General features: G+C 35.5%; 1 protein-coding gene across 4 annotated transcripts; it reads right to left on the minus strand.

The window, feature by feature from the left end:
- LOC104114061 (uncharacterized) lies at positions 1 to 5,957 on the minus strand. 4 transcript variants are annotated; one of them, XR_690320.4, is made up of 9 exons: positions 5,745 to 5,957; positions 4,917 to 4,947; positions 4,518 to 4,536; positions 3,699 to 3,796; positions 2,470 to 2,568; positions 2,110 to 2,282; positions 1,883 to 1,974; positions 384 to 454; positions 1 to 164 (listed from the first exon to the last, which is right to left on the minus strand). XR_690320.4 is itself a non-coding variant. In XM_009624409.4 (8 exons), the coding sequence occupies exons 1-7, from the start codon at positions 5,907 to 5,909 to the stop codon at positions 1,888 to 1,890; spliced, it is 672 nt and encodes a 223-aa protein (XP_009622704.1). In that variant the 5' UTR covers positions 5,910 to 5,957; the 3' UTR covers positions 1 to 164; positions 1,883 to 1,887. The 4 variants fall into 4 exon arrangements, 3 of the variants coding, with proteins under 3 accessions (XP_009622704.1, XP_009622703.1, XP_009622701.1); XM_009624409.4 differs by lacking the exon at positions 384 to 454; XM_009624408.4 differs by having other exon boundaries at positions 1 to 454.
- Between the last annotated feature and the right edge of the window lie 13,752 nt (positions 5,958 to 19,709).

Below are 19,709 nucleotides of genomic sequence, written 5' to 3' on the forward strand. Positions count from 1 at the left end.
TCAAGGTCAAATCCAAAATACTTTAAAGATCGTCACAAGACAAGACACAAACATACCACAGGACAGAATAAAGAAAGGATTTCTCGATACATAAGTTTTGACGCACCAGAATCGAAGCAAAAGAATTCCCAAACAAGATGACAGCAAGATGATAAGCTTGAGCCCTGAGGAAAGTTGAAGAAGAAAAGCATATCAACAGCACTAGCATGTCAAGAGGAAGTGACATGGATACGAGTTTCAGAAACATCCACAACACTTGCAGAAGGAAGAACGAATAGTCTGCCAAGACAACACAAGCCACCGTCTATATTGGTTACTCTGCGTGACCATCAAGTGGCAGACCAAACCCTTCCTCTACATTATTACTAGTCCTACATGGTTACCTCACCATTGACCGAGGAGATGGATACAATCCAGCTATGGCCAACTGCCAGCCATGTCCAACGGGAAGAAACTGCATTATCATCCCACCAGAGATATTAAAATATGCCAGCATCCATAAATTGGCGCAATAGGACATGAGGGGAGGAAGATGAACAGGGGAAGTGGCAAAACTCAATACACCACACAAATAAAGTTAATGTAAGAGATTCATTGGGGGTTCTCATTTCACATTTTAATTAATTTCTTTGACACGCTTTATTCTCTAAAAACATTACTGACTTGAGTATTGGAGATTTAAGTCGGGTTCATTGGCATTTGAATATTTTCTTCTTCACTGCATTTTATGTTACCAGTTGTGATCCATACAATGAGGTTTTCTTTGGTTGCTCGAGATATTCATTCTAAGGTGTGACAGAAGACCAACATTTAGGTGAACTCCTATTCAAAAAACTCTGTCCCGACAACCTAAGGTGTCCTAGCCCTGATCCTTCCATTGACAGCTTCCATTAACCTAAGATATCATTGGCAGCAGTTGACTTACAGGTTATACTCAAATTATGAAACAGCACTGTTGGGTTTAAATTAAAGGTTAAATAACCAGACTTTATTGCGACCTCCACCAAAATGTAAACCAATATCTCAAACACGTGTTCATGATAAGTGCCACAAAGGTTGATAGTATACTGAGATAGATTCAAAAAATTGATCAATAAACTTGGAAGAGGCAATAAAAGCTAGTCTCAAAATAGCATCAAACACGACTTTCTCATGATTTCCAATTTATATAAGTAGCCTGCGAGGTCCAACACTTTATACTCAAAACAGAAAATGAATAATGAGTGTAATATTTGAAACAAATGGAAAATCTCAGGAAAAGCTAACATATTCAATCTTGGTCAATTTCAGAAGCCCTAGAAGCTGATTCCTAAGGGCAATTTCTTTATTAAAAAATAAATAAATGGATGAGCTGAAAGCTTAATCAGGAAACTGAAGTAATATACACACTTTTATCTAACAAGTGCTTCAGCTCTTTGACCATCATATGGCCTGGTATGTAAGAATTTGTAACACTTCTGTTCACAATAATCAATTGCTGCTTTAACCAGAACTATTCTCCTTTTATGTAAATGAGATTCTATTATAGGATGCAGAAGTTCTCCATCAATTAGTTTAATATATAAAGAACTTTCATTTGGTTATGCGCAACCAAGACAAAGAACTACTCCCACTGTCCTATTTTGTGCACACAATTTCCTTTTCAGTTTGTCACAAAAAGAATGACACAGTTCTTTCTATATTTAGAAATACTTTAACTTTAAACTTCTCATCTTACCCTTGATGAGTTGATTTATAGGCACACAAATTTCTGTGGCTTTTTTTAGACCATAGTCTTTCTTTCTTTCTTTCTTAAACTCTGCGCGCAAACGCGCAGTTAAACACCATTACATAATACGGGGCGGATTTAGGAACATGGAAACATCAACTGGAGAACTGCTACCTCATTTAAGCCCTCCCATCCCACTCTTCATAGAATTCCTTCAGAAAATCCTCCATAAAGTTGTGCCTTTTCTCAGCCCTTTTCTTCCCAGCCTGTAATAAAGAGATGATTTCTCTCGGCTCAGATACTAAATTAAAAGAAAAAACTCATATGAAAATTCTTCTTGCCCAATTTATAAGGTTCTGCAAGGATAAAGCAAAATATACAGAAGTGCAGGATTAGCTGACCTTTGTCTTCATCAAGTCCTTCAATTTGAGAAGCTTCTCATGAAAATGATTCACAGTTGTCTGCTCTACTTTGTTCATGTAATTTTCCTTAGACAGATCCGGTCGAGGTTGAATTTTTGGGTCATGGAGAACTCTATGCCTGGTTCCACCAAAAGTAAAGCAACGGGCGATTCCTGAAACCATAATTATTGTATGATATCCAAATTATGAAAAACCAACATCTTTTTAAGGTAGGAAAACAACCAAGCAGTATGTAATCAGCAAAAATTCAAATCTTCAGCAGCATCTGCCTGCCACAGAGAATGAGAGGAGACATAACATAAGCAGGTCACCAAGAGGTAATTAAATTGAATCAATTACCCATTGCACCAATTGCATCAAGTCGATCTGCATCTTGCACCACCCCAAACTCTAATGAATAATTCCTATTTGTAAGCCCTCCAACTTCTTCCTTGAAACCTATATCAAAGGCAACAGTTCATTTTACCAATATTTTCAAATCATCAGAAGATAACAATCATCTTGCGCATTAATCTTACAGAGAAAATGAAGCCCAACGAAGATGACAGATTATAGTGCATAAAATGAGAGCGAAACACAATCACCAATCACTCCATAGGAACGGAGAAAGGTCGTGTGAAAATACAGACAAAGTTTTACATGAAATAAGTCTGCTCTAATCAAGGAGACAGTACATATACATTAAGGAAGTTAATTGTTTTATAGCCTGTTTGCCCAAGCTTCTCTAAAGCAAAAAAACACTTTTTTTTTCAAAGTTGAAGTGTTTGGCCAAGCTTTAGGAAGAAAAAAAAGTGCTTTTGAGTAGAAGCAGAAGCATTTTTGGAGAAGCAGAAAAAAGTAGCTTCTCCCCAAAAGCACTTTTTTGAAAAGCACTTTTGAGAAAAATACACTTAAAAACACTTTTTAAAAGCTTGGTCAAACACTAATTGCTGCTCAGAAGTGCTTCTCAAATTAATTAACCAAACACAAACTGCTTCTCACCAAAAGTACTTTTGGAAAAAAAAAAAAAAAATCTCAAAATAAGCTGATTTTTGAAGCTATTAGTATACTATATTAACCACACATACGAAAAGACAGTAACGAAAACATCGTCATGAACACAACCACTTGGAAAATCTTTTGGTCTAGCAATACAATAACATTATGGTCGCTAATTTGTATTCCAGTAATTAGACATGAATAGCAGATCATGTCGGTAATTAGACATGCATAGCCTGATCATGTCGGCATGATATGTTTAAGGTTTGTGCCAGACATGCACGGACGAATAAGAAAATTTCAAAGGTTGAAGCAATAGAATATTCAAAGGTATGATTTAACAGAAAGAGAGTCATACTGTTTGCCTTACTTTTTGCTAATTCAATTTCAAAGTGACACACATTATAAAATTATTCAGTATGAAGTCAGAGTTTATATTTTCTACTTTATCAGATAGTTTTTAATTTATGTTACAAGAGTGTGTCAACAAAAATAATTTAAGAAGGACGGGAGAGAACAAGAAAAATCACATCAACATCCAAAAAGATAACATAACTACATTAGACAATCAACGGCATCCACAAACTTACCCATCCCCTTTATTATATTCAATATCTTTATCTTCATTCCTTCCTCTATGCCTTGACCCTGAAGAAATTCTTCAACAATCCTTGCCTCAGATGGATCTCTAGAAGCCAAGAGAAAGCATCGGAGATGAATAAAATGGGAAGTCAATTATTGAGAGTGAACACTTGGGAGAAGACAAGAAAAATCAGTAATTAAGCAATATACAAGGATGGACCCCTAAAAATTTTAAGAAGATTATTCCGCACAGAAAAAAAAAAAAACATGACCATATAGAGCTATCAGTCAAATGACGGGAAGAGCATGCCAAAGATGATAAAACCAGCGCTAATGTCTTTCCAGCTTATTGTGTCATTTCATGTAATTTGTGATTTTTTTAAAGACATGTAGGAAGATGATAAAACCAGCGCTAATGTCTTTCCAGCTTATTGTGTCATTTCATGTAATTTGCGATTTTTTTAAAGACATGTAGGGGGGGTCTAGTAGCTGAAGTTTTCAGCAAGCATTCAAATCTCTGTATCGGGGTCCCCCCTCCTGCAGCACCACGTTGACTTTCTTATAATCGTTGTTCTCATTAATACAAGAAAGCTTTCATCCAATTCTCTTATGCACTCTATGATCTTTGACATTGGCCTCATAGTACTGCACTAAATCTAGTCTAGTGCACTAAGCGGACATTCGGTTGGCAGAGAAAATGAGCAAAGCAAGGGGAGAGCTTATGCCCGGCTAATTGAATGGAGTTCCCGGCTTTAAAGATACACCAAGCCATGAGAATGTAGACTACAGAAAAATCCTTCATATCTTGAAATCTGATAGAAACTAACCTTGCGTATTTGTAGTCACCTGCATTCATTAAGCCAATCAGAATCTGATTAGTTACATAATATATCAAAGGAATAATGAGAAAACTTGATTATAAGCAGAGAGATGCCAGCTCACTCATCACAATTGCTTATAATATTTCCTTTCAATTGTATTGTAAAATGACAGTCATCAAATAGATCCCGTCCCCTCCCCTCGTCCCCCCACCCCAAGCAGCAAAAGCAGAATTCTCATAATCCAACTGGTTATTCCCTCGTATATTACAGTGGTGATTTATGATAATAAAAAAGATAGCCACAGCACTGTGTAAATAATGTGCAAAAGCATTCTAACAATATGTTAACACGGTCGCTTTCAACTAAAGCTCTAATATCTCCAAAAAAGAGTGAAAGAGCCATCACCTATGTCATGTAGAAGAGCAGCCAATTCCACCTGAAATAATAGCAAGAACAGTTTTAACTTCTGTAAATGCTTAAAAGAATAATAACAGACTTCCAATTAGGAATTTTTACCATTTAATAACTCATAATCAAATCTTAGTAACTAACTATTGACAACTTATTTTACATATCCATACCATTGAGTCCTTGGGTAGAAAAGATAGAAGAAAAAATAGAGCATGGTTATACCCTCCTCAAGTAAATTTATAGATTTTGCTCATAGTCATCCACATTTTCAACAACATAATTGAAAGGTACATGCACTTGGATCCTTAGAAGTTAGTGCTGTGCTATGAAGAACGAAAGTGCTTGCTAAATGTAAGTTGAGTGTTGAATCATTGAAAGGATTAACTTAAGGCATTAATACGATTATCAGTATACACAGTTTAAGATATGTTTTAACTTTAAGCAAAGCCTAGAAAACCGCTTCCAAAGTTGCAACATGTATTCCTTTCGACGAAACTAATCTTGGAAATATTTTACTAGTTATTACAAGCAGTGCCTTTTTATGACATGTTCCCGCATGAAAATGGTTAAGAAAGCCCCAATTCTCCCAAAGGACAAATTATCGACCAGCAACTCACAAATTATTAACAGTATTAATACTTTGAACCCTCTATCTAGGCTCCACATCAAAGGAAAAATCATACTCCATTTGTGTCAAAAAGTAAAGAATATGTTTATAGTTGTCGACAAGGGAGTAATTAACAGTTGTTCTCAACTTCATTAGCAGCTAAATGACACATCTAGCCAGAAAACAAAAGTGAAAGGGCAAGGTCTCTAACTTACGATAAGCATGGAATCAGGAGAAGAAGAAAGGCCTTCTTCGCGAGCAAGTGAAAGGGCAAGGTCTCTAACTCGGAAGGCATGGGCTGCATCATGTGAAGCATCGTTTCCTTTCATTGTTTGCTCTACCAACTCCTCTGCCTTTCTCATTATCTCCTTCTTCGCCATCTTCTGAAGGAACTACTCCCCACTGTCCACCACAAAGTTCAATTTTGACGGACGCCACTTGACCTATATTTATGTATTAAAATCCCGAATGCTATTAGCGAAAAAATAAACGTTTTTATTACACAAAATTGTAATTGTAATTAAATTATTTTTTAAATATTTAGGACTTAAAAATCAACTAAAATATTGGTTATTAAATTGAACTAGGTAGTAAGTTTAAATATTTAGGAATCTATAATTTATCTTTTTTCGAATAATTTAAGCCAAGTAACTATTACACAAATCTTGTGTTTAAATTTATGGACGGTTTTCCCCCTCTAAGTTCAATAAGAAGAGATACAAAAGTTAGTTTGATATAACATTTGTTTTCAAAAATTTTACGACTATTTATTTTATTAATTAAAAGTTAATATCTTGTGGAAAACTATGTCAATTAGAAAAATAGTATAATTAAAAGAATTGCTATACACATGATTTATATAATCAACATTTGCTAATTTAGAATTAACACTTCATTAGTTGATTGAACTCTTTTTAATGAATTTTTTTTATTTTTTAAAACTCTCTAATATTGAAAATTTGACGTTTATACCATGAAGGTAATAATGATGACATATAAATATCTCATTTTTTATTCAACCATGTTATTTGTCAACAATTTTAAGGTACTTAGTTTACATAAATACAAAGCCTTAGTTTACATAAATACAAGTCCTTAATTTACATAATACAAGGCTTGATTGTTGATATTATATTTGGTTTATATTACTTTAAAAAATAAATTAAGCTAGAAGCATATTAAACTTGCGACTACAATAATATTTTAAACGGTTGCTAAACCAATATAGTTGAATATTTAAAATAATGTTGTTATAATTTTTCCCCATATAATTTTGAAAAGTTATCCTCATCATTGTAATTTCTTGAAATTTTAAAGCTAATTGGTACTCCCTCCGGTTCCCAATAAGTAATTTTTTGGCCCTTTTTTTTATGGTCCAAAATAAATATTTTTTTCAGATTTAAAGAATGAATTAATTATTTTTTCCTACATTGCCCTTGGAGTAAATAGTATTGAAGTATGTATTAGGAGTGTTTATGTGAAGAGATAGTAAAGGTTAATATGGTCAATTTCATTGCTAAATAATGTTAAAAGGTGAATTTCTTAATCTGTGTGAAAACAACCAAAAAATCACTTATTGTGGACCGGGAGGAGTAGTTCCATCAAGGACTGAAATGAATTTAGGATAGTCATTAATTTTATTTGACCTTTTGTAACGACCTGACTTGTCGTTTTAAGAATTTACGCCCCGTACAACAACTTAAGGTCCCGAACAACATCGTAATACGTATTATGACTTGCGTGTGTGGTTGACTTTGGTTTTCGGACGATTTGGGATCAAATTGGGAGAACAATTCTTAATTAAGAAGCTTAAGAGAAAAGAGTTGACCAGAGAGACGACTTTGAGCAAACGACTCCGGAATAGATTTTTTTATGATTCTAATTGCTCCGTATGGTGATTTTGGATTTAAGAGTATGTCCAGATATTTTTCAGGAAGTCCGTAGTTGATTTTGGCTTGAAATGGCGAAAGTTAGAAATGGAAGATTTGAAAGTTTGACCGGGAGTCGACTTTATTGAAATCGGGGTCGGAATTCAGTTATGAAAATTTTGATAGGTCCGTTATGTCATTTATGACTTGTGTGCAAAATTTGAGGTCAATCGGACTTGATTTGCTATGTTTCGGCATCGAACCTAGAATGTTTCGACATCGATTCTTCAAGAATACGTGGTATCACATTAAGCAAATGAGCTCCAAATTCAGTTTTGATTGAAGCATTAGATCCGTATTAAAAATTTGGAGCCATAGCAAAAAGAATAGTCGAATTCGCGTATGAGAGAGTTATGCCCATTTCCGTGTAAGGAATGATTTTCCGTCACCGTCAGCGCCCAGGGTAGCGTGGGGCGCTAGCCCTAGCGCTGGGATGTTTAAAGGTACTGGAAATAGCGCCATAGGCAGCGCCCCACGCCACATGTGGCGCCCGAAACAGCTAAGGCTCTATAAACGGTGGTTTTCTACTATTGTTTTACAAAAATAGAGTTGGGGAGCTCGGTTTGGGCGATTTTCACGGGTAAACATTGGGGTAAGTGTTTCTTATCCTATATTGATTATATTTCATGGTTCCATACTCATTTATATCATGAATCCGTGAATTTATGGAAGAAAAATCAGATTTTCATAAAATCTTCCAAAAATGTAAAATGATGATTTGAAGGTCTATCCGATGTCGGAATTCGATAATTTTTATACGGTTAGACTCGTGGTTGAATGGGCATTCATATTTTGTAACTTTTGTCGGGTTCGAGATATGGGCCCCACTATTGATTTTTGAGTTAATTTCGGATTTATATTGTAAAATTTAGCAAATTCATATGGAATTAATTCCTACGATTCGTGTTGCGTATATTGAATTGTTTGTGACTAGATTTGAAGCTTCCGGAAACGAATTCGCGAGGCAAAGGTTTATTGGAATCTTGAAATTGGTTGCGAAACAAGGTAAGTATCTTGCCTAACCTTGAGTGGGGGAATTACCCCTTAAGCATTGAGTTGTATGTGTCATTTGTGTAATGTGAAAGCCGTGTACGCGAGGTGATGAGTACGTACATGGTATATATGTGCAATTATTATTGGTTGAAATTTGTAGACGCCCTTATGTATTAGATTGGAAAATTATTGGAACTTAGTAAATCCTTGAATTGTCATGCCCCATTCCTTGTTTGTCAAATTTGTATTTTATATGATTATTTGATGTTATTGTCACTTGCATTTTTATGTGAATTCCGTGTGTGGTTGATTTGATAATTTTCTCGGAATTAAATTCATTATGGAATTCTTATATGCAAATAATTATTAAATAATCTTAAAAGGAGGCGTTAATATATTTATTAAAATTTTGGATTAAAGAAGGATGTCATGACCCAATTTCTTCCTCTGTGAACCGTCGTGACGGCACCTAGTCTCTACGATTAGGTAAGCCTAACACTTTTGCGGAAGTGAAACTAAAGCATGAACATTAACTACTAACAGTAACAAATATCTAATAAGCAACTGAATGTCACTCTACATATACAATTATCACCTCTGAAAATGTACAAAACAACTTCCCAAAACCCGTAATACTGTAAGTCACAAGCTACTAAGAAGTCTTAACCTTTCTATACATCATTTCTACAGAAAGAAGGAAAAATAACATAGGGGGATAGAGGGGGACTCCGAGGATATGCGGGCGCGAGCAGATGTACCTTGAAATCTCCAATAAACAGCACCGACTGCAACTAGTGATGAGGCTGGTAAGATGAACCTGGATCTGCACACGAAAAATATGTGCAGGAAAGGGCGTGAGTACACCACAATGGTATACAGTAAGTGTCAAGCCTAATCTCGGTCGAGTAGTGACGAGATCAGGTCAGGGCCCTACTGGTATAAATATAATGAAATAAGACATAATGAAATATCGCAGTAAAATAAATACGGAAATCTAACAGGAATAGAATCAATGAAAGACAGCAGCTCAGAACACAGTGATAACAACAGGGGATCTCCTGAGATACCATCTCGTAGTCCCAAACGTAAATGTGTAGGGGGATCTCCCAGAATACCGTTCCGTAGTCCCAAAATAAATATGCAAACCAGGGGGATCTCCCGGAATATCGTTCTGTAGTCCCAAAGTAAATATGCAGTACATGAAGATCCCGGAATACCGTTCCGTAGTCCCAAAGTAAATATGCAGCGCAACCAACCGAAATAACAATTACAACAAGAAATCCTACAGTTTAGACTAAGTTCAAGTCAAGGAAAGCAGGTAATTTCACTAAACATGTTGCACAGAGTTCAAATAGGCAGTTAAACAAGTAGGCATGCTATTCTAGTCTAAACAGGATAGTTACATATGCTAGTGTGTTTCAAATAAGGAGAAAACAAATTATGACTTAGTGAAAAATGGAGTTTTACAACAAATAGCCCGCGTATGTACTCGTCACCTCACGTACACGATGCTCACATATCAAACAGTAACAAATCCTAAAGGGAGTTCCCCCCACAAGGTTAGGCAATCCACTTACCTCGAACCAAGCTCAAATCAATCCGTCACAATGCTCTTTCCACGAATATCTGACTCTGAATGGCTCAAATCTAGCCAAAACCAATTACATAACATAAATATAGCTACAAGAAACTAATCTAGCTAACGAAATCAAAGTTAAGGCAAGAAATTAGAAAAATGCCCAAAAAGCCTCCCCGGGCCCACATATCGGAATCGGGTATAAGTCACAAAATACGAACACCCATTCACTCACGAGTCTAACCATACCAAATTTACTCAAATCTGATACAAAAATCTCGATCAAAACATCAAAATTTGGTCTAAGAACCTTTCCCAATTTTTTGCACACTAAATCCGAAATTAAATGATAAAATTAATGATATATTAGTGGGTTATGACCATAAAGGAGTTAGGAATCATTACCCAATGACTCGTTCTGAAAAACTCTCAAAATTTTATCTTCTACCGAGCTCCCAATTCAATTTTGTGATATGAACTCAAAACCCTCGTTTTTGAACTTTAAACTCTTCCCAGGTATGCCCTTCTTCACGAACGCGGTCAAAGCCTTGCGTTCACGAAGCACAAGCTGCTTCAGACCAAAATATACTCATCGCGAACCCGATGCACTGGTCGCGAACGCGAAGCTCAACTAGCCTGACCCCTACGCGAACGTGGGACACTCATCGTGAACGCGTAAGCTATCATGCCTGGAACCCATCTGACCGTTGATTCTACGCAAATGTGAGGTCCTTATTGCGAACGCGTAGTCTTAGTGTTCCATACCTTCGCGAACACGGGAACGTCATCGCGAACGCGATGAAGGATTGTCTGCAATAAAAATACCAGAAATCTACTATCTTCCAAGTCCAAAACCTAGTCCTGTTAAGCACCCGAAACTCACCCGAGAACCCTGGGACCTCAACCAAACATACTAACCAATCCTAAAACACCATACGAACTTAGTCGAGCCCTGAAGTCACATCAAACACCACTAAAATCACGAATCAACCTCCAATTCAAACTTAGAGAACTTGAAACTTTAAAATTCTACAACCGATGCCGAAACTATCAAACCACGTCCGATTGACCCCAAATTTTGTACACAAGTCATAATCAACACTACAGACCTACTTCAACTCCCGAAATCGGAATCCAACCCCGATATCAAAAATTCAACTACCGGTCCAAAACTCCAAAAATTTAACTTTCGCCATTTCAAGCCTAAATGAGCTACAGACCTCCAAAACACAATCCGGACATGCTCCTAAGCCCAAAATCACCCAACGGAGCTAATGGAATTGACGGAACTCCATTACAAAGTCGTCTTCACACAATTTTGACTACGGTCCGAATCCTAAAACTTAAACTTTCCATTTAGGGACTAAATGTCCCAAAACACTCCAAAAACCAAAACGAAACCTCCCGACAAGTCACAATAGCAGAATTAGATACGAGGAAATTAGTTAATAGGGGATCGAGGCTATAACTCTCAAGACGACGGGCTGGGTCGTCACAAAAACGTTGTCCTATGTTGAGTTACTTTTCCATCTCTATTGTTGTTTTGAGGTTTTATATACGTTGTGTGGATCCTTGGGCTATTTGTTGAGAAATTTATTGATTTTGCTATATCTTGGGAATTGGTTATGGTCATTGGGCAAATTGTGATATGAATTGTTGTATTGTGTTGTCGCTTAAACACTCTCCTTGATGTTATTTATGCTTCCTACCTTACTTGTTAATGATATACATGTGCTTGGTAAGGAAGAGTGTAAAGCACGAATGGTGATGCCGTGCCATTTGATTTATATTAACATATAAGGGAGAGTGTAAAGCACAAAGGGTGATGTTGTGCCATTGAGAGTGTAAAGCACGAAGGGTGATGCCGTGTCATTGAGAGTGTAAAGCATGAAGGGTGATGATGTTCCATTGAGAGTGTAAAAGCACGAAGGGTGATGCCGTGCCATTTCATTTATATTATCAGGTGAGGATGAGAGTAAAAACACGAAGAGTGATGTCGTGCCATTATTTTTATATTATTATATGTTCATGGCACGAAGGGTGTTTCCGTGCAGGCGAGGATAAGAAACATACATTATATTGTGATATCTTTTCGTTGTGTATTTATTCAGGCCTTTATCTTGAGATGTTATTGTGCACCTAGGTTTTCTATGTGACTTGTAGTCGCTATTGCTTACTGTATGCCTCCCACTTTATTTCTTTTATTGTTATTGACTTGTCTCCCACCTAGTTGGTATTGTTATATGTATGCACGGTGAGAAAGAGATAAATGCACGAAGGGTGTTGTCGTGCCAATTGATTTGATCTATGTTGAAATTTGGAGCTTGTGGCTATTGCTAGGTGAATTATGTTATATGGGATCGGGTTGCATGCCGCAACAGGTATGATTAATGTTATATGGGATCAGGTTGCACGCCGCAACAAATATAAAATGTGAGCATGAGGTGCTGGGGAAAATATGATGATGATATTGGCACGTGAGTTATCCGTGCGATTGTGATAGAGATATTGGCACGAGGTGCCGTGAAAATATGAAAGTGGGATGAGACCTGTATTTTATGATTATGAGATGAGGTGTCACAAGGTGACTTTTATTTGAAGGATATTATTTGAAAGAATTATATTCTAAAGACATTTATTTGAAGGATATTATTTGAAAGAATTAAATTCGAAAGATAATTATTTGAAAGAATTATATTTAATTGAAAGAAGTATGTTCGAAATATATTTATTGGAAAGGATTATTTTGATGACCCAAAAGGTAATCTTATGATTTTAAACTCGAATATGCGCTCTTAAGCCTTAAAAATCTCATTTTAACCTCCTCGATTTGTGTGCGCAGCCCGGACAGGTTTTAGGAAATCTTTTATGTTGAAAATTAATGAAAATAAGAATTTTGCCTTAAAAGTTGATTTAGTTGACTTCGGTCAATATTTTTGGTAAACAGGCCCAGATCCGTATTTTGACTGTCCCGGAAGGCCCGTCTCGAATTATGGGACCTGGGCGTATGCCCGGAATCGAATTCGGAGGTCCCTAACTCAAGTCATGAATTTTTGATGAAAATTAAAAGTATGAAAATTAATTATTTTTAAGAATTGATTGATGTTTGGCATTGTTAATACTGGGTTCGTATTTTGGTTACGGATCCCGGTACAGGTTCATTATGATATTTAAGACTTTTCTGTAAAATTTGGTGAGAAACGGAGTTGGTTTGACGTGATTCGGACGTCGAGTTGAGAAAATAGAAATTTTAAAGTGTTCTTGATAATTTCATTCGATTTGGTGCTAAATTTGGAGTTTTAGGTGTTATTTTGGCAATTTGATCATGTGAGCAAGTTCGTATGATATTTTTAGACTTGTGTGCATGTTTGGTTTGGAGCCCCGAGGGCTCGGGTGAGTTTCGGATAGGCCACGGGATGTTTTGGACTTTGGAAATCTGATTTTTCTGCAGAGTCTGTGTTCTGGCATGTCCTTCTTCGCGTTCGCGAAGGTACTCTCACGAACGCGAAGAGTAAACTGGGCAGCTGAGGATTTCTTCTTCGCGAACGCGAAGCGATGAGGGCGTTACCCTTCGCGAACGCGTAGCGTTAGGCACTGGGGAGGGGCACGCAACCTTTTCTTCAACGCGGACACGATCAATGACTCGCGAACGCGAAGACCAGGGAAGGGTAGCCTACGCGAATGCGACCACTGTCTCGCAAATGCGAAGGCTTGTCAGCCCATACACTTCGCGAATGCGACAGTGCTCTCGCGAACGCGATGAACACTGTCGCCCAACACTTAACAGAACCCAAAAACGGGATTTTAGCCAAAATTCATTTTTCTCAAAAACAAAACGGTGAGAGGCGATTTTTCAAGAGCCATTTCTTCCCCAAATTGTTGGTAAGTGATTCTAAACCATTTTCTTTCAATTACCCATTACATTTCTTGAATTTTCAACTTAAAATCTAGAGTTTTCATGGTAGAATTAAGGGTTAGGGTAGAAACTAGGGATTTTGAGAATTTGGGGATTTATACCTCAATTTGAGATCGGATTCCAAAACTAATTACATTCGGTCTTGGGGGTTAATGGGTAAAAAGATTTTGGTCCGAATCTCGGATTTTGACCAAGCGGGTCCGGGGTCGATTTTTTCACTTTTTGGAGAAAAAATTGGGAAATTTAATTTATGCAATATAATTGATTCCTTTAGCAATATTTGATATTATTGAGTCATTTTTGAATATATACGAGTGGTTTGGAGGTGAATCCTAAAGGAAAAGTTGTGATTGAGAATTAAGTGGCCTTCAGAGCGAGGTAAGTGTTGTGTCTAACCCTGACTTGAGGGAATTAGGAACCTTAGATTATTTGCTAAGTGAAATTTATGTGAGCGACGTATATGTGAGGTGACAAGTACTTATGCACCGCCAATTTACCTGTTTTCCATGTTTCTCTATTTTTCTTATATTGTCTCATTCCTATGCCAAATTGCTACATGTTATGCTAGTGTTGTTCAATTTATTGTTCTTATCATGTTTACGGATTTTCTGGTGATAATTGAGTGTTTATTTCAAAGTTGAGATTGATATTATGGAACCAAATATTGAAGTAAGGTTTGTACTTGTTATTCTATCACCCTGTTATTATTTATGCATTGCATTATGGTTAGGGAGAGTGTTAATGCACGAAGGGTGATGCCGTTCCATATTGTGAGTGTTAATGCACGAAGGGTGATGTTGTGCCATATTGTGAGTGTTAATGCACGAAGGGCGATGTCGTGCCATATTGTGAGTGTTAATGTACAAAGGGTGATGCGGTGCCATATTGTGAGTGTTAATGCACGAAGGGTGATGTTGTGCTATGATATGAGAGTTAATGCACGAAGGGTGATATCGTGCCATTTCTATTATTTTTATGGTGAGATTGAGAGTAAAAGCACGAAGGGTGATGCCGTGCATATTTCCTTACTGTATTCACTATTCTTGTTGATTAATGGTATATTGACTGCTCCGGTGATCATTATGTTATAGTTCTTTATCTTGTATTTTCCTTAGTATGTTCCCCTCCCGACATTTCCTGTTTAGTTCTTCATTTCTGTTATTTGCATATACACTGTTAAATTGTACATGTTAAATTGTAGGTGCTTTGCCTTAGCCTCGTTACTACTTCGTCGAGGTTAGGCTCGACACTTACCAGTACATGGGATCGGTTGTACTGATGCCGCACTCTGCACTTTCTGTGCAGATTTTGATACCGGCTCAGGTTGATCGAGATTTTGCTATTGGTCCGTTGTTCGGAGACTCAAGGTAGATCTGTCGGCGTTCACAGACCTTGAAGTCCCCGTCTATCATTTTTGTTATACTGTTTCTTTCATTTAGACAGATGTATTTCTTTCAGACTATTACTTGTAGTAAATTCTAGAATGCTCGTGAATTATGACTCCAGATCCAGGTGATAGTAATTAATATAGTTTTATGATATTTCGCACTTATTATATTTTATTTGAGATAATTATTGTTATTTACTGAATCGAAATAAGGAAATAATTTAATGATTCTCTAACGTTGGCTTGCATGGCAAGTGAAATGTTAGTCACCATCACGGTTCCGTCGGTGGGAAATTTTCGGTCGTGACAATTATATTCTTGAGATTTCTATTGAAAAACTTATAGATGAAAGATGTATATTTTGAAGGACTTGATTATTGGTTGTACTTGTGTTCATTACATGTTTGAGCAATATTAATGGTGTTCTTGTTGCCCTGCTGTGTATATCATTGGTTGATTAGTGTTGTCATCATTGTTATTTGTTTCCTATTATTTTTATGTACTATATTGCACAGGTTATTAGATTAGTGAGTGTCTTGATTGTACCTCGTCACTACTCCACTGAGGTTAGTCTAGATACTTACTGGGTACCGACTGTGGTGTACTCATACTACAGTTCTGCATATTTTTGTACAGAGCCAGGTATTAGAGATATTGGATTCGGACAAAGATTAGAGTATGATCGCAAGGATTCAAGGTAGGATTGCTTGGTCGTTGCAGTCCCTTGGAGTCTTTCCATTTTATTGTACTGTTAATTATTAATCAAACAGTATTGAGTATTCGATCCTTGAGATCATTTCATGTATTCGGTTAGAGTTCGTGACTCAGTATTACCAGTCTTGGGAGGTTGTTTGTTGAATATTTCCGCTGTTAGTGTTGACACTTGTATTGAATAAAAAAATGGCTTGAATTGTTATTAAAATCGGCTTACATAGTCTTAGAGACTAAGTGCCATCACGATGCCTGTGGTGGAATTTTGGGTCGTGACACCTTTGGGCAAACGTAGTAAAGAAGAAGTTTTAGACTCCGCGAAAATACTACAACAACAACAACCCAATGTAATCCCACAAGTAGGGTCTGGGGAGGGTAGGATGTACGCAGCCTTATCTCTACCCTGGAAGGGCAGAAAGATTGTTTCCGATAGACCCTCGGCTAAAGAAGATGGAAGAAGCCCTGATAGCAAGTAATAGCAAGACAATATAATTAGAAAACTAAATCGAAGATAGCAATAGAGAATTATGAAAGAGGTACCGATGGCAAGTAATAGCAAGGCAATATAGACTCCGCGAAAATAAATCTATCAATTCTTTTTACACAAGAATCGGTTCATTTAACTTACCTATAATTTTGATAAACTAGGGATGATATATAAGATTTTTATGTTCTTAGGTTACCAAAAAAAAAAACAAGGAAAAAGGCCAAATATATCCATATACTTTCATATATTGTCTGTATTTAACCCCCTGTTATACTATCGGGCCAAATTTACCCCTACCGTTATACTATCGGGCCAAAATTACCCTTACAATCAGTAAACTTTTAAAAATACCCCTTGATCTGTTAAGTAATCCAAAATCTTTCAAATTCCTTTTATTTAAATCACTTGTTGTTCTTCTTGGTCCACTATTTTAATTTCAAAAATTACTATTGATGTGAATGCTAAAGTTACTAGACTATACAAATTATTCATAATTTTTTTATTACCAATGCACCCATTTCTCTTTTTGTAATAAATAAAATTGGTTTAAAATTTTATTTTATTTTTCAATCATATACACATTGTAGAATTTAGTGAGTCTATTTATTTTATATTATATGCAACTGATCATCATGTATGTACACGTATATTCAAATATATTTTGTCATTGCCTGGTTAGTATAGAGTTCGATCGACTAACTTAAGAGTGCAAAATGTATAGGCATTTAATTAAACCAAAGTTCAATTAGACAATATAAAGTCTCCGAGGAACTTCAACTTCAATCACTAATACTTGCAAAGTCTCCATACATTTGGTGCAACGAATTCATTAAAATTGGGATGTTGTAAATACTTTTAGAATTTAGAAAAGCTACCTACTTTAGATTTTTCAATTTACTATACTTTGTTTATTCGATTGTATTATTTAATATTTTTTTCTCTAATTCAGAAAGCAAGTAAATGCCAATTATTTCAAAAATAGTGGACCAAGAAGAACAACAAGTGATTTAAATAAAAGGAATTTGGGAGAGTTTGGATTACTTAACAGATCAAGGAGTATTTTTAAAAGTTTGCTGATTGTAGGGGTAAATTTGGCCCGATAGTATAATGACAGGGGTATATTTGGCCTGATAGTATAACGGAGGTTAAATGTAGACAATATATAAAAGTAGAGAGGTATATTTGACCCTTCCATCCCAAATATATATATATATATATATATATATATATATATATATATATATATATATATATATATATATATCACCGTATGGAAAAAAGATCTATAAATACCAAAAATTAAAGAAAAAGAATCACAATTGAAAAAACAAGGATTAAAAAAGTAGAGCATGTTTCTAATTTTTATCAATCTCTTTTGTAATACTTGAAAAAACCAAATAGTTTGTGAAAAGTATCTTAACTTCATTTTTCTAAATAAAACATTTAGTTCAGAATCATGACATATTAATATCTTATCTATTTTTATTCTAAAAAAAAATGGAAACCTTATCTTCATAAATTAGAATTAAGTTGAAAGTTATCTATTGATTTCTTTTACGGTAATTTCAAAAAGATTTTATATGTCATGTATTACTAATACAACTAATTTAATTTAATTCATCATCATGTTCAGAAGATATATATTGAGTTTAGCTGCTACATATGTTAATAAAATAGTTTTTTATCATTTAAACAATTATTTGCATTTATTTTAACCAAATTTGTTATTTTTTTCAAACATTTGTTCGTTATTTATATATTTTTCTATTTTTTATTAATTGACGCAATGTCCACGTGCAACGCACGTACACTAAAACTAGTTATATTAAAAGCACGAAGGCTTTCGTTCGCCTTTTTTTATTTTTTTTGCCTTTTAAAAATAGAGTTAAAACTGAACAAAATAGTCATTTGACTATTTTTCTAATATTTGAAATATTTATTTAGTAAGTAATTATTTGAAAATGTATTTCAAGTAAGTTTCTCAAATATTCGAATTTCACAATTTTTTTGTACGTCGTCCAAAAATGACAATTATTTTATAATTATTCAATGATATCACCAGAAGCGGAGCCGGGATTTGAAGGTTATGAGTTCGGAATTCTAATCCTCTTAAGTTACTGGGTTTTAAATTAATAATTAATACATATATTCAATAAATTTCATAAGACAAATACATGATTTGGATCAAAACTACTGGATTCGGTCGAACCCGTAACTGATGGGCTAGCTCCGCCCTGATGATATGTATCTAATGATACTTTTTATTTTTGGTACAACCTTGTAAATGCTTTTTATTACACTAGTCTTAGGGTACGCGCTTTGCGCGTGTACCTATATCAATGAGTATATAATTTTAAAAAATTACATAAATATTATTAAATAATATATTTGAGTTATTGAATAAAAATTTAAAAAAATAATTTATTTATTTATTGCATTTGGGATTTGTGCCTTTACAATGATATAGAAAATAGAGATATTTTTTTGAACTCCTTCTTACTCGAATAACATCTTTTTCTCTTCATCGATGTTTTCTTACTCGAATAACATCTTTTTCTCTTCATCGATGTTTTCGCATTAGGGTCTCTGCTTGTTTAATTATAAAAGGAGTGGCGCTGGATTTCTTTAAAATGGGAAGTCACAGCCAGGGCGTATTTATAGGCTAATATGTGGGGCACCTGAATCCATTATCTTTTCACCAAATTAAGTATTTTATGTACATATTTTCTAAAACTGATCTAATGTTATATAACGACCCAACCGGTTATTTTGCTTTTTAGATCCTCGTTCCCTTAAATAAGACTCCCATATGTGCTTTTACTATTTTATGACTTGCGAAGATGGTTAGTTCGGGATTTGGAAGGGTTCGGATTGAAACTGGAACACTTGATTCCTTAAGGATAACTAAAAGGGCTAAGTTTGACTTTGATCAACATTTTGAGTAAACGACTTCAGAATCGGGATCTGACGGTCCCAATAGGTTCGTATGGTGATTTTGGACTTGGGCGTATGTTCGGATCGGGTTGATGACCCGGGAGCATTTCGGCGCTTAATATGGAGAGTTGGCACCTTGAAGGTTTTAAAGTTCTTTAAATTTAGTTTGGAGTAGCTTATGATGTTATCGAGGTCCGTTTGGAATTTCGAGCCAGGGAATAGTCCCGTATGGTGATTTAAGACTTGCA

Source organism: Nicotiana tomentosiformis, chromosome 1 (assembly GCF_000390325.3).
Source record: "Nicotiana tomentosiformis chromosome 1, ASM39032v3, whole genome shotgun sequence".
NCBI classification, from domain to species: domain Eukaryota; kingdom Viridiplantae; phylum Streptophyta; class Magnoliopsida; order Solanales; family Solanaceae; genus Nicotiana; species Nicotiana tomentosiformis.